General features: G+C 45.1%; 1 protein-coding gene across 1 annotated transcript; it reads left to right on the top strand.

Moving 5' to 3' along the window:
* The first annotated feature begins 11004 nt into the window (after positions 1-11004).
* CLDN34 (claudin 34) lies at positions 11005-11989 on the top strand. Its single transcript, XM_023198719.3, has one exon. The coding sequence runs from the start codon at positions 11005-11007 to the stop codon at positions 11647-11649; it is 645 nt and encodes a 214-aa protein (XP_023054487.1). The 3' UTR covers positions 11650-11989.
* Positions 11990-12351: the final 362 nt, after the last annotated feature.

Raw genomic sequence — 12351 nt, 5'->3', positions numbered from 1 at the left:
GTATTTTTAGTAGAGATGGGGTTTCACCGTGTTAGCCAGGATGATCTCGATCTCCTGACCTCGTGATCCACCCACCTCAGCCTCCCGAAGTGCTGGGATTACAGGCGTGAGCCACCGCGCCCAGCCCTATTTATTTATTTTTTGTGGCCCATTCTAATCAAAGGAAGAAGAAAAAAAAGAATACAGCATGCAGGGAGAGTTTCAAATGCGAAAAACCCTAAGTGTGAACATTTTGTTTACATTATTCTGCTTGTGCAGAATTTTCAGTCTTAAGCTACCCCTGTAGAACAGATATTTGGAATTAGAGTACTTTGTAAACTATTACTGGCATGAGCCTTTCTTCTTATATTGATTCAAAGGAATCAAACTATTAGCAAATATTACATGTTGTCTTAGTCCATTCAGGTTTCTATAACAAAGTACCATAGACTGAGTGAATCATAAACAACACAGAAATTGATTTCTCACAGTTCTGGAGGCTGGAAATCCAAGATCAGGGTGCCACTGTGGTCAGGTTCTGGTGAGAACCGGGTTGCTGGCCTGGTTGTATCCTCACATGGTGGAAAGAGAGCAAAGTAACTCTCAGGCCTCTTATAAGGGCACTAATCCCATTCGTGGGGAGTTCTGCCCCCATGACCTGATTACCTCCCAAAGATCCCACCTCCTAATACTAGCACACTGGTGTTAGGATTTCAACATCTAATTAGGGGATAAGGGGGACAAACATTCAGTCCATAATAGTTGTCAACTTTTTAGCATATATAAGAAAAGCATGTTTCTTCTCCTTCTTCTTCTTCTTCTTTTTTTTTTTTTTTTTTTTTTTTTTGAGAAGGAGTTTTGCTCTTGTTGCCCAGGCTAGAGTGCAATGGCGCGATCTCGGCTCACTGCATCCTCCGCCTCCCAGGTTCAAGCGATTCTTCTGCCTCAGCCTCCTGAGTAGCTGGGATTACAGTCATGCGCCACCATGCCTGGATAATTTTGTATTTTCAGTAGAGACGGGGCTTCACCATGTTGGTCAGGCTGTCTCTAACTCCTGGCCTCAGGTGATTCACCCGCCTCGGCCTCCCAAAGTGCTGGGATTACAGGCGTGAGCCACCGCACTTGGCTTCTTCAATGCTTTTCTAAGTTTAATTGAAAAAGAAACCAAAATGGTATTTATGAATTAGAAGGGAGAGATGTAGATCTTTTTTTTTTTTTTTTTTTTTTTTTTGAGACAGAGTCTCGCTCTGTCGCCCAGGCTGGAGTGCAGTGGCCGGATCTCAACTCACTGCAAGCTCCGCCTCCCGGGTTCACGCCATTCTCCTGCCTCAGCCTCCCGAGTAGCTGGGACTACAGGCACCCGCCACCTCGTCTGGCTAGTTTTTTTGTATTTTTTAGTAGAGACGGGGTTTCACCGTGTTAGCCAGGATGGTCTGGATCTCCTGACCTCGTGATCCGCCCGCCTCGGCCTCCCAAAGTGCTGGGATTACAGGCTTGAGCCACCACGCCCGGCCGAGATGTAGATCTTAATGTATGTGGCAGCTATAACCTAAAGGTTGCAAGGAAAGGACACACCTAGTGGTAAGGTTGCTACATTCCTCTGGAAGTCATGAAATACTAATTCTGAATAGGCTATGGGCCGGGCACAGTCGCTCATGCCTGTGATCCCAGCACTATGGGAGGCCAAGGCAGGAGGAATCACTTGAGCCCAGGAGTTCGAGACCATCCTGGCAGCATAGTGAAACCCTATCTCTACTAAAAATACAAAAAAATCAGCCGGGCATGGTGACCTGTACCTGTAGTCCCAGCTACTGGGGAGGCAGAGGTGGGAGGATTACTTGAGCGCAGGAGGCAGAGGTTGCAGTGAGCTGAGATTGTGCCACTGTACTCCATCCTGAGCAGCAGAACCACACCCTGTCATAAATAAATAAATAGTTTTTTCAAAATAGGCTATGAAATGCCTGTGTATTCTCATCCCTAGAACAACCACTGAAAAACTGTACAAAGAGATTCAGACAACTGAATAGATAACTTTTGACCTTGCTCAGAGAGCCCAAAAGAGGGCAGTAGAAGGGAAGCCGCAACAACAACAACAACAACAACAACCAGAAGAAACAAAACAAATATTAAAATAGCAGACCTGCCTGGTCACGATGGCACATGCCTGGAATCCCGCACTTTGGGAGGCCGAGGCCACAGGATAGCTTCAGCCCAGAAGTTCAAGACCAACCTGGAAGACATAGGGAGACCCTGTCTCTACAAAAAAAAAAAAATTAGCTGGGCATGGTGAAATGTGCCAGTGTTCCCAGCTACTAGGGAGACTAAGGCAGGAGGATCACTTGAGCCCAGGAATTGGAGGCTGCAATGAGCTATGATCACACTACTGCACTCCAACCTGGGCAACAGAGTAGACCCTGTCTCAAAAAAGAAAAATAAATTCTCCAAATACTGTAAAAAAAAAAAAAAAAAAAAAAGAGGAAGTGGCTATTTCTGCTCTCCACATGAAAATCTGTTATATGACAACAGTTGGAGATCATCAAACACTTGGAGCCCAGTGGGAGCAAGACTGTACAGCTACCTCCAAGTTCAGATTGGCCCTCCTGCCTTCTGCCACAGGAGGAGACTGGTGGTCTGGTGATTATGGGGGCATCAGATATAGATTCTCAGGCACCATTCCTACTGACAGTCCCTCTGTACTTCCCCCACCGACACCCCCCTCCCTGCAGAGGCACCTGGTGCCACAAAGGGTCTTACTTCCAACAGGTCTGCAGCTCAGCCTTCTGGTCTACCAGGCCAGTTGGCATTTGTCTATCACCTTTCCTGCCACCAGGATCTTTTTGGTAAATCATCTGCTGTGTCCTCTGGGTGTCAATGCCTCTTTTAAGCTGTTTCTGTCATTTTAGTGGGCTTTGAGGAGAGGGTGCAGGTAAAATGCATACGTGCATTGCTATTTTTTTTTTTTTTAAAGATAACCAATAGTCAGTGCAGAAAAGCACATAAACTTGTCACATTGTATAGGACACTGAAGAACAAGAGAGATCACATAGAATTCCCCAGCCAGTCAGGAGTCCAAGACCAACCTGGCCAACATGGTGAAACCCCGTCTCTACTAAAAATACAAAAACTTAGCCAGGCGTGGTGGCGGGCACCTGTAATCCCAGCTACTTGGGAGGCTGAGGCAGGAGAATCGCTTGAACCCGGGAGGCGGAGCTTGCAGTGAGCCGAGATTGCGCCAGTGCACTCCAGCCTGGGCAACAAGAGCAAAACTCTGTCTCAAAAACAAAAAAAAAAAAAAAAAAAAATTCTCCAGCCAGACATAGGCAGTGTGTTAGCGTCCTATTGATGCTGTAACAAATTACCACGAAGTTAGTGGTTTAAAATGCCACATTTATGCATTGCAGTTGTGAAGGTCAGAAGTCTGCAATCTATCATGCTGAGCTAAGGTCAAGGTGTGAGCAGAGCTGCATTCCTTTCTGGAAGCTCCAGGGAGAATTGGTTTCTTGCCTGTCTAGTTTCTGGAGGCCACTCCATTCTTTGTCTCACGGCCCCTTCCTCCAGCCGCAAAACCAGCAGTCTAGCGTCTTCCGGTCTCTTCCTGACTCTCCTTCTATCATCTCATCTCCCTCCCTGACCTTCTTGCCTCCCTCACACAAGAACCCTTGTGATGACACTAGCCCACCCGATTAAGCCGGGATCATCTCCCCACGGCAGGATCCTCAATTCCATCACAGCTGCAAAGCCTGTTTTGCCGTGGAAGGCAACATAGCCACATACCCCCTTCCTTCCTTCCCACCGTCCCTCCTTCCCACCTTCCTCCCCTCCCTCTCTCCTTCCCTCCTTCTCTCCCTCTTTCCCTTCCTCCCTCCCCGTCTCCTTTTTCCTTTTGCTTTTTTTAAGGAAACGGGATTATAGAATATTATTCTTGAAATCTGCTTTTTACTTAGCAGTATTGGGAATGTTTTCCTTAATTATTCTGCAGCATAGTATTGTATTTTGGTATGATATCCCATTATAAGGATATAAAATGGTTTGCTGAACGGTTCTCTAAGTGTGGTTTTAGGATTTTGCCTTTTTGTCCCAGTTGTAACCTCAGTTACAGAGTTAATTGGGTGTGCCTTGCACTTAGATCTTTGCACACATCTCTGCTCATTTGCTCAGAATAAATTCCTTATTATGGAAACCCTGTAAGCAAAGGAGTCCAGTGGGATTTTGACTTCCGTGCAATGTTTAGTCCTACGTACTGGGTAGCCGATATCGTTTGCCTTTTGGCAGCCTCATTTCTTACACAGGTTCCATTTGAAGCTGTCCCCAATCTTAGCAGGTCAGTTTCACACACCAGGAATCACTCCACATCTTCCACTTGTCTTACCTACCTAAACTGTGTTCCAGCAAGCCTGTAATTCAAGATTTAGCTAGAAAAAGGTCATTTCCCATGGGCTAACAGTATCTTTCCCAGCTGGCGTGGTGGCTCACGCCTGTAATCCCAAGCCCAGGAGTTGAAGACCAGCCAGGACAACAAAGCGAGACTCCATCTCTACAAAAAATACAAAAATTAACCAGGCATGGTAGTGCATGCCTGTGGTCCCAGCTACTTGAGAGGCTGAGGAGGGAGGATCTCTTGACCCAGGAGGTTGACTGAGGCTGCAGTGAGTTGTCGTTGTGCCACTGTGCTCCAGTCTGGGTGAGAGTGAGACCCTGTCTCAAAAAAATAAAATTAAAATTAATGGTGTCTTTCCTAATGCATGGGTTGTCAGTGGCTTTCGCAATGCAGTCTCATCCAGGTGGGTGCCACTTCTGCTAACACCTGTACTTATATATTGCCACTGCTTAAAAAAAATATGTTGGCCAGGCACAGTGGCTCACGCCTATAATCCCAGCACTTTGGGAGGCCGAGGTGGGCGGATCACGAGGTCAGGAGTTCGAGACTAGCCTGGCCAACACAGTGAAACCCCATCTCTACTAAAAATACAAAAAAATTAGCTGTACATAGTGGCAGGTGCCTGTAATTCCAGCTACTCAGAAGGCTGAGGCAGGAGAATCGCTTGGACCCGGGAGGCAGAGGTTGCGGTGAGCCGAGATCATGCCATTGTACTCCAGGCTGGGTGACAAGAGTGAAACTCCATCTTGAAAAAAAAAAAAATTACCTGCAGGTGATATGAGTTAGATACCAGTTCTAGGGCTGGTGGGGAGAGAGAAATTAGGAGCCCATGCAGATGTTGGAGTGGACCCTGCAGGTCTATTGGCAAACATACCCACCCTCAAAAGGCTGACAGAGCAAAAGAGGCTACATGACGAAGCAAAGGAAGCAACCAAAGGGTGGTGGCTGAAGTGACCTCAGGACCTAGGACTGACACCTGGATGAGCAGGGTGCCTGGTGGAATGTGGGAACAGAACATTGAGGGAGGGCCTCAGAACCAGAAACCACGGCTACAGTGTTGATGAGAACTCCCAGCTGCCTGGACCAAGAAGCCGGTGCTGAAGAACTAGGCAGGTCATCGAGAGGAGCTGTATCCATGTCGGCCTCACTGTCCAGGTGAGCTGACTGCCCTCCCCTTGAGCCACCGGTTCACATGGAGACCACGTCACCAGGTAGCAGAGGTTCGTTCCTTCTTTATTGTGTATTTTTATCTTATTGTGGTAAAGTATATGTAACACAAAATTGACCATTTTAGCTGTTTAAGTGTACAGTCCAGTGGTAGTAAGTACATGGAATTGTTGGGTAACTGTCACCACTGTCTACCTCCAGAACTTTTTATCTTCCCCAAATGAAACTCTGTCCCTGTGAAACATGAACTCCCCATTAGTTCCCGCCAGCCCCTGGCAACCACCACCTACTTTCTGTCTATGAGTTTGACTCTCTATTATAGGTACCTCCCGTATGGGGAGCCAGGCAGTATTTGTCCTTTTGTGAGTGGCTTCTTTCACTCAGTGTCATGTCTTCGAGGTTCGTTTATGTGGTAGCCTGTGTCAGAACTTCCTTCCTTTTTGAGACTGTGGACAGAGATCGTATTTCTGGTGTCGGTATAGACCACATTTGGCTTACATTGTCTGTGGGTGGGCGCTTGGGTTGTCTCCACCTTTGGTTACTGTGAATAATGTTGCTATGAACATGGGTGTAGAAATATGTCTTTGAGTCCCTGCTTTCACATCTTTTTGGGTATATACCCAGAAATGGAATTGCTGGATCACATAGCAATTCTTTTCTTTTTTTTTTAAGAGGAAATCTTCCTCTGTCACCCAGGCTGGAGTGCAGTGGTGTAATCTCGGCTCACTGCAACTTCCGCCTCCCGGGTTCAAGCAATTCTTGTGCCTCAGGCTCCCAAGGAGCTGGGAATACAGGGACATACCACCACGCCCAGCTATTTTTTTTTTTTTTTTTTCCTAGAAGAGACAGGATTTCACCATGTTAGCCAGGCTAGTCTCGAACTCCTCACCTCAGGTGATCTGATCCACCCGCCTCAGCCTCCCAAAGTGCTGGCATTACAGGCGTGAGCCACCACTCCTGGCCCCCTGGATCACATGACAATTATTTGTTCAGTTTAGTTTTGTGTTATTGTTGTTGTTGTTGTTTTGAGACAGTCTTGCTCTGTTGCCAGGCTGGAGTGCAGTGGTGCAATCTCGGCCCACTGCATCCTCCGCCTCCTGGGTTCAAGCAATTCTCCTGCCTCGGCCTCTCGAGTAGCTGGGACTACAGGTGCGCACCACCATGCCCAGCTAATCTTTGTATTATTAGCAGAGACAGGGTTTCACCATGTTGGCCAGGCTGGTCTCAAACTTCTGACCTCAGGTGATCCACCCACCTGAGGCTAACGCGGGGGACTCGCTGAAACCCAAACCTGGGAGGGTTTGCAGTGAGCGGAGATCACACACCACTGCACTCCAGCCTTGGGTGACAGAGCAAGACTCTGTCTCAAAAAAATATTTATATTTATAGTGAGTATATGTTCTTACACTAAGGATGGTAAATAAAGTAGGAATCAGGAGGCCTTCACAGGACTGGCGTTAATCAAAAGTCAATACTGCTGGATTAGCATTCAAGATGGAGTCACTTGTCTCCACATGGGGCTGTTCCTATGTCTGCATCTTCTCTGAAGAGCCATCTCAAAATGTGCCAAAAAAGGATATCTCTATTGTGTATGAACCTGTTTGATACCTAGCGAAGCTTACGGACCTTTTTCCAGAAAAGATGCAAAAACAAGATGCCCAGGATTACACTTATTTTGAAATACAGTTATTGAGCCAGGCACAGTGGTTCACGCCTATAATCCTAGCACTTTGGGAGGCCGAGGTGGGAGGATCATTTGAACCCAGGAGTTTAAGACCAGCCTGGGCAACATAACAAGACCCCCATCTCTACAAAAAAATACAAAAAGAAATTAGCTGAGTGTGGTGGGACACGCCTGTGGTCCCAGCTACTTGGGAGGCTGAGGCGGGAGGATGGTTTTCGCCCAGCAGGTGGAGGCTGATTGAGCTATGATCACTTCACTGCACTCCAATCTGGGAGACAGAGTGAGACTCTGTCTCAATAATAATAATAATCATTTGTTCAAGATTATCTTGCCAAAAAGAATGATGCTATAAATGTGGCATCTGCCAGGAATGTTCTGGCCATTAGGAGGGATTTCTGACATCATCCTGGAACAACCTCTGACCCATCCCTCCCCAGCGTGCCTCCTCGATAAAGTTCAGACCCTCAATGTTCTCCAGCAATTCTTTCTTTCCTTCTTCCCTCCCTCCCTTCCTGCCTCCCTTCCTCCCTCCCTCCCTCCTGCCCTTCCATTTCTCCCTCCCTCCCTCCCCCACTTCCTTCTTCCCTTCCTTCCTTCCTTCCTTCCTTCCTTCCTTCCTTCCTTCCTTCCTTCCACTCACAATGTCTATTTCATCCCATCTTTATTCATCACTTAAAAATGAGTATCTCTTTCCAGAGTGGATCTTCCTTGGGGAGTCGGGAGAGGTATGTGAGCTACTCCTCTGCACCCTTCCCAGCACCCAGGAGAGCCTTTCCAAGTTTTCTGCATATACATGTGGGTGTCTTTTTTTTTTTTTTTTTTTTTTGAGACGGAGTCTCACTCTGTTGCCCAGGCTGGAGTGCAGTGGTGAGATCTCGGCTCACTGCAAGCTCTGCCTCCCAGGTTCACGCCATTCTCCTGCCTCAGCCTCCCGAGTAGCTGGAACTACAGGCGCCCACCACCACACCCGGCTATTTTTTGTATTTTTTTTAGTAGAGACGGGGTTTCACCATGTTAGCCAGGACAGTCTCGATCTTCTGACCTCATGATCCACCCACCTCGGCCTCCCAAAGTGCTGGGATTACAGGCGTGAGCCACCACGCCCGGCCACATGTGGGTGTCTTTTAAAAACAAAACTGGCGGCATACAACTACACACACACACACACAAACACACACACAAGGAGACATGAACACACAAGGAGACACACACAAATACACACATACAAACACACAAAGAGACACACAAACACACACACACATATATATATATGTAAAACAACATGTATATTTATACATTCTTTTGCATCCTTTTCCCACTTAGCAAACAGTGACAATTTCCTGTCATTAAAATGCTTTTGAAGACTTCATTGTAAATGGTTGAATAATATGCTATATCACCTGGAATTATGAAATGTACTTAAGCATCCGTATTGCTTCACATATTATTTGTCTCCAGATTTCTCTTATTCCTAGTGTCAACAACACCCCTGGTGAGCATCAGTGCCCAGACACTTTGATCCCACTTCTCTGATTTGTCCACTAGAATTAATTCCAAGAAGTGGGAGATTGGGTCAGGAGACACCCATGTTTTTATTACTCTTGATAATAATTTTTTTTTTTTTTTTGAGACAGAGTCTCGCTCTGTTGCCCAGGCTGGAGTGTAGTGGTGCTATCTCTGCTCACTGCAGCCTACGATTCCTGAGTTCAAGTGATTCTCCTGCCTCAGCCTCCCAAGTAGCTGGGACTACAGGCGTGCACCACCACGCCTGGCTAATTTTTGTATTTTTAGCAGAGACGGGGTTTTACCATGTTGGCCAAGCTGGGCTCAAACTCCTGACCTCAAGAGATCTGCCCTATTTGGCCTCCCAAAGTGCTGGGATTACAGGCATGAGCCACCATGCCTGGCCTTATTCTTGATAATAATTAATTAATACACTTTTATGTTTGTATCTCTCTATGCTTACCATTTTTTTCCAATTAAAAAATGGTAAAAAAGTATAAATAATATACTTTAAGACATGAAAAGAAAAATCAGTAATCCTAATATTTAGATGCATCTCGTTTTATCTTCCCAGCATATTTTATGATAGGCAAAAATAAGATTATACTACTATATATACTAACGAGTTTGTTACCTGCATTTTAGATTCAATGCACCATGGACATTTTCCCATGTTACTAAATCTTTTTCTACTATCTGCAAAGTATTATAATAAATAAATGGCTTCACTTTAACATATACTAGGTAGTAAAGTGTATTTATGTACTCAAATTAATCAATCTTCCATTGCTTGACAATTTTTTTATTGGAGACAGGGTCTTGCTATGTTGTCCAGACTGGTCTCAAACTCCTGGACTCAGGCAAGTTTCCCGAGACAACTGTTTCATGAAATATTTTTTATTGTTTTCTTATTTTAAATAATCACGCTTATTGCAGAAATATTTGAAAATACTGAACAGCCAGGCACCATTAAAAAATTATAATCTGAGTGTCATAAATGGACACAACATTGCGTGAAAGAAACCAGTCACACAAAAGCATTGACCATATGATCCCCATTTTGAAGAAGAGGGTAAATAGAGGTAAGGTGTGTGGGGATGCATGCTGAGATGATAAAACTATGAAAGCAAGCAAGGAAGTGGGAATACTGTGTATCTGAAATGCAATGGTGGCTCCATGGGTGTTCACCCCATCATCATTAACTGAGCTGCACACTTGTGTGCTTTTCTATATGTGTGTGACCCTTCACAATCCAAATAGCTTAGAAAAAACTCAGAATCTCTCAAACCCATTTAAAAATGTCTCCTAATAGCTTAGGATATAGACTTTCCGTTCCATTTGTATCTATGATTATATCTTACATATTATTTTGAAACATGTAATTTGTATTTGAAATATTATGGACACCTCCCTTTTGGTCACATAGAATGGCAACTAGAATGGCTGTCATGAAAAACATTAAAAATACCAAATGTTGGAGAAAATATGGAGAAACTGGAACCTCTATCATTGCTGGTGGGAATACAAAATGGTGCAGCCACGTGGGAAAACAGTTTAGCAATTTATAAAAAGTTAAATGTGCACTTACCATATGAACCACCAATTTCACTCCTAGGCATCTACACCAGATAAACAGGGACATATGCCCATACAAACTTTTATATTCAAGTGTTCATGACAGTATTATTTATAATAGCCAAAATATGGCACCAACCCAAATGTCCAAAAGCTGATGAATGAACAAACTGTGGTCTATCCACACAACGGAATGCCATTCAGCAGTGAAAAGGGACAACCTTCTCATACCTGCTACAACATGGATGACCCTTGAAACTGTGCTGTGTGAAAAGAGCCACACAAAACTATTACACCTTGTATGATTCCATTTGTATTGTCAATGTTGGCATATAGCTCCATCGCGTAGACGTAGCATAAATTCTTTCACCATGCCCTATTGTTGGACTTGATGTTGTCTCCCAGTTTCCAATATTACACACAATGCTGTGATGACCATCTTTGTGGCCACAGATTTGTGGCCGACCTTATTTATGTCTTTGCACCAATGCCCAGAAGTGGAACTGCCAGTCTGAAGGTGTGTGCATTTTAAGGCTTTCAGGAAATATTGTGGAGCAGCCCCACACAAAGTTTGCTCAGACTGCACTCGCACTAGCAGAGCAAGAGGGTCTAGTGTCTCCTTTCTCCAATACAACACCTGGGAGTCTGTCCCAGGTCCTAGGATCCCCACCTCACCATGCTCTATATTTGTTTGTAGTTTCCTGGGTGCACTGCCACGATGTTCTGGTTCTGCAACAGTGCCAACTGCCGATTTTCAGTCTTCGCCCTTACCACCATAGGATGGATCCTCTCCTCTACGTCCATGGGCCTTGTGGAGTGGCGAATATGGTACATGAAAGACACCCCGCTCTACCCCCCTGGGATCGCCTGCGTGGGAATATTTAGAGTCTGCATTTACCAGCATCACACCAACAGCACCACAACCAAATTCTGTTACCGATACAGCTACCAGGACACCTTTCTCCCTTTGGAAATTTACATGGCTCAACGCTTCCTACTGACTGCCAGCATGTTCGGATTCTTCGGGAGAGCCTTTAACATCTTTGCACTTAGAAACATGTCTGTGAAAATATTTGAGGAGGACACCTACAATTCATTCATTGTTTCAGGAATTTTCAACATTGCTGCCGGTGTCTTTATCTTAATTGCTGTGCTCCAGAACTACGATGCCATCATAAACTCACGGGGAATCACCTTCCCGCCGTCTCTCCAAATGCCCTTCAAGCCAGATCTGCAGGAAGTTGGCACTGCCATTCAAATGGCAGGGATAGGTGCCTTGCCTATGCTGTTAACTGGGATGTTTTCTCTATTTTACAAATGTCCCCTGTACTGCCAAGTGCATCCTGATATTTCAGAAACGTGAATTTCCTGGTTGCATTGGCTTTGCAAATCCAAGATTTCTGGGAGTTTATGGAAAATGTTATTAGCATGCTCTATCAAATATTTCCAACGACTCAAGGCCATGGCATGTGTAGTTTGGGACAGAAGGTGGCCAACTATCTCCTTCTGTTATCTTGTGTATCTGAATGTGGTTCACTGATTTGCTCATTGAATTGAGAACTTTTATTTAAAAGTCTTCCCACCTGCCAGTTGGTCTTACTGCATCTGAATTTTAATTATTGTTGGCTAAAGCAAATAACCCTAGAAACTAAGGGTAGGGAAATAAGAGTTTCTGAGTACATTAACTTTTAACATTTCCCTCTCAAACTTTTGCTACAATCATAGGCCGAGCATGGTGACTCAGGCCTGTAATCCCAGCACTTTGGGAGGCTGAAGTAGGAGGATCACTTGAGGCCAGGAGTTCAAGACCAGCCTAGGCAGCATAGCGAGACCTGGTCTCTACAAGAAAAAAAAAAATCTGAGTGTGGTGGTGCGTGGCTGTGATTCTAGTTACTTGGGAGGCTGAAGTGGGAGGATCACTTGAGCCCAGAAGTTGGAGGCTCCAGTGAGACATGACGGCACCACTGCACTCCAGCCTGGGCCATATGGCAAGACCCCATCTCTTTAAAAAAAAACTCCAATAAACAAAAAAACAAGAATGGACTTTCTTTTCTGTGTAATGGTA

Source organism: Piliocolobus tephrosceles, chromosome Y (assembly GCF_002776525.5).
Source record: "Piliocolobus tephrosceles isolate RC106 chromosome Y, ASM277652v3, whole genome shotgun sequence".
NCBI classification, from domain to species: domain Eukaryota; kingdom Metazoa; phylum Chordata; class Mammalia; order Primates; family Cercopithecidae; genus Piliocolobus; species Piliocolobus tephrosceles.
The sequence above is the reverse complement of the archived record's forward strand: the minus strand, read 5'-3'. Positions and strand labels throughout refer to the sequence as shown.

Bases quoted from the DNA above. Each gene is read 5' to 3' on its own strand.
- CLDN34 (XM_023198719.3), top strand. From the start codon at position 11,005: ATGTTCTGGTTCTGCAACAGTGCCAACTGCCGATTTTCAGTCTTCGCC.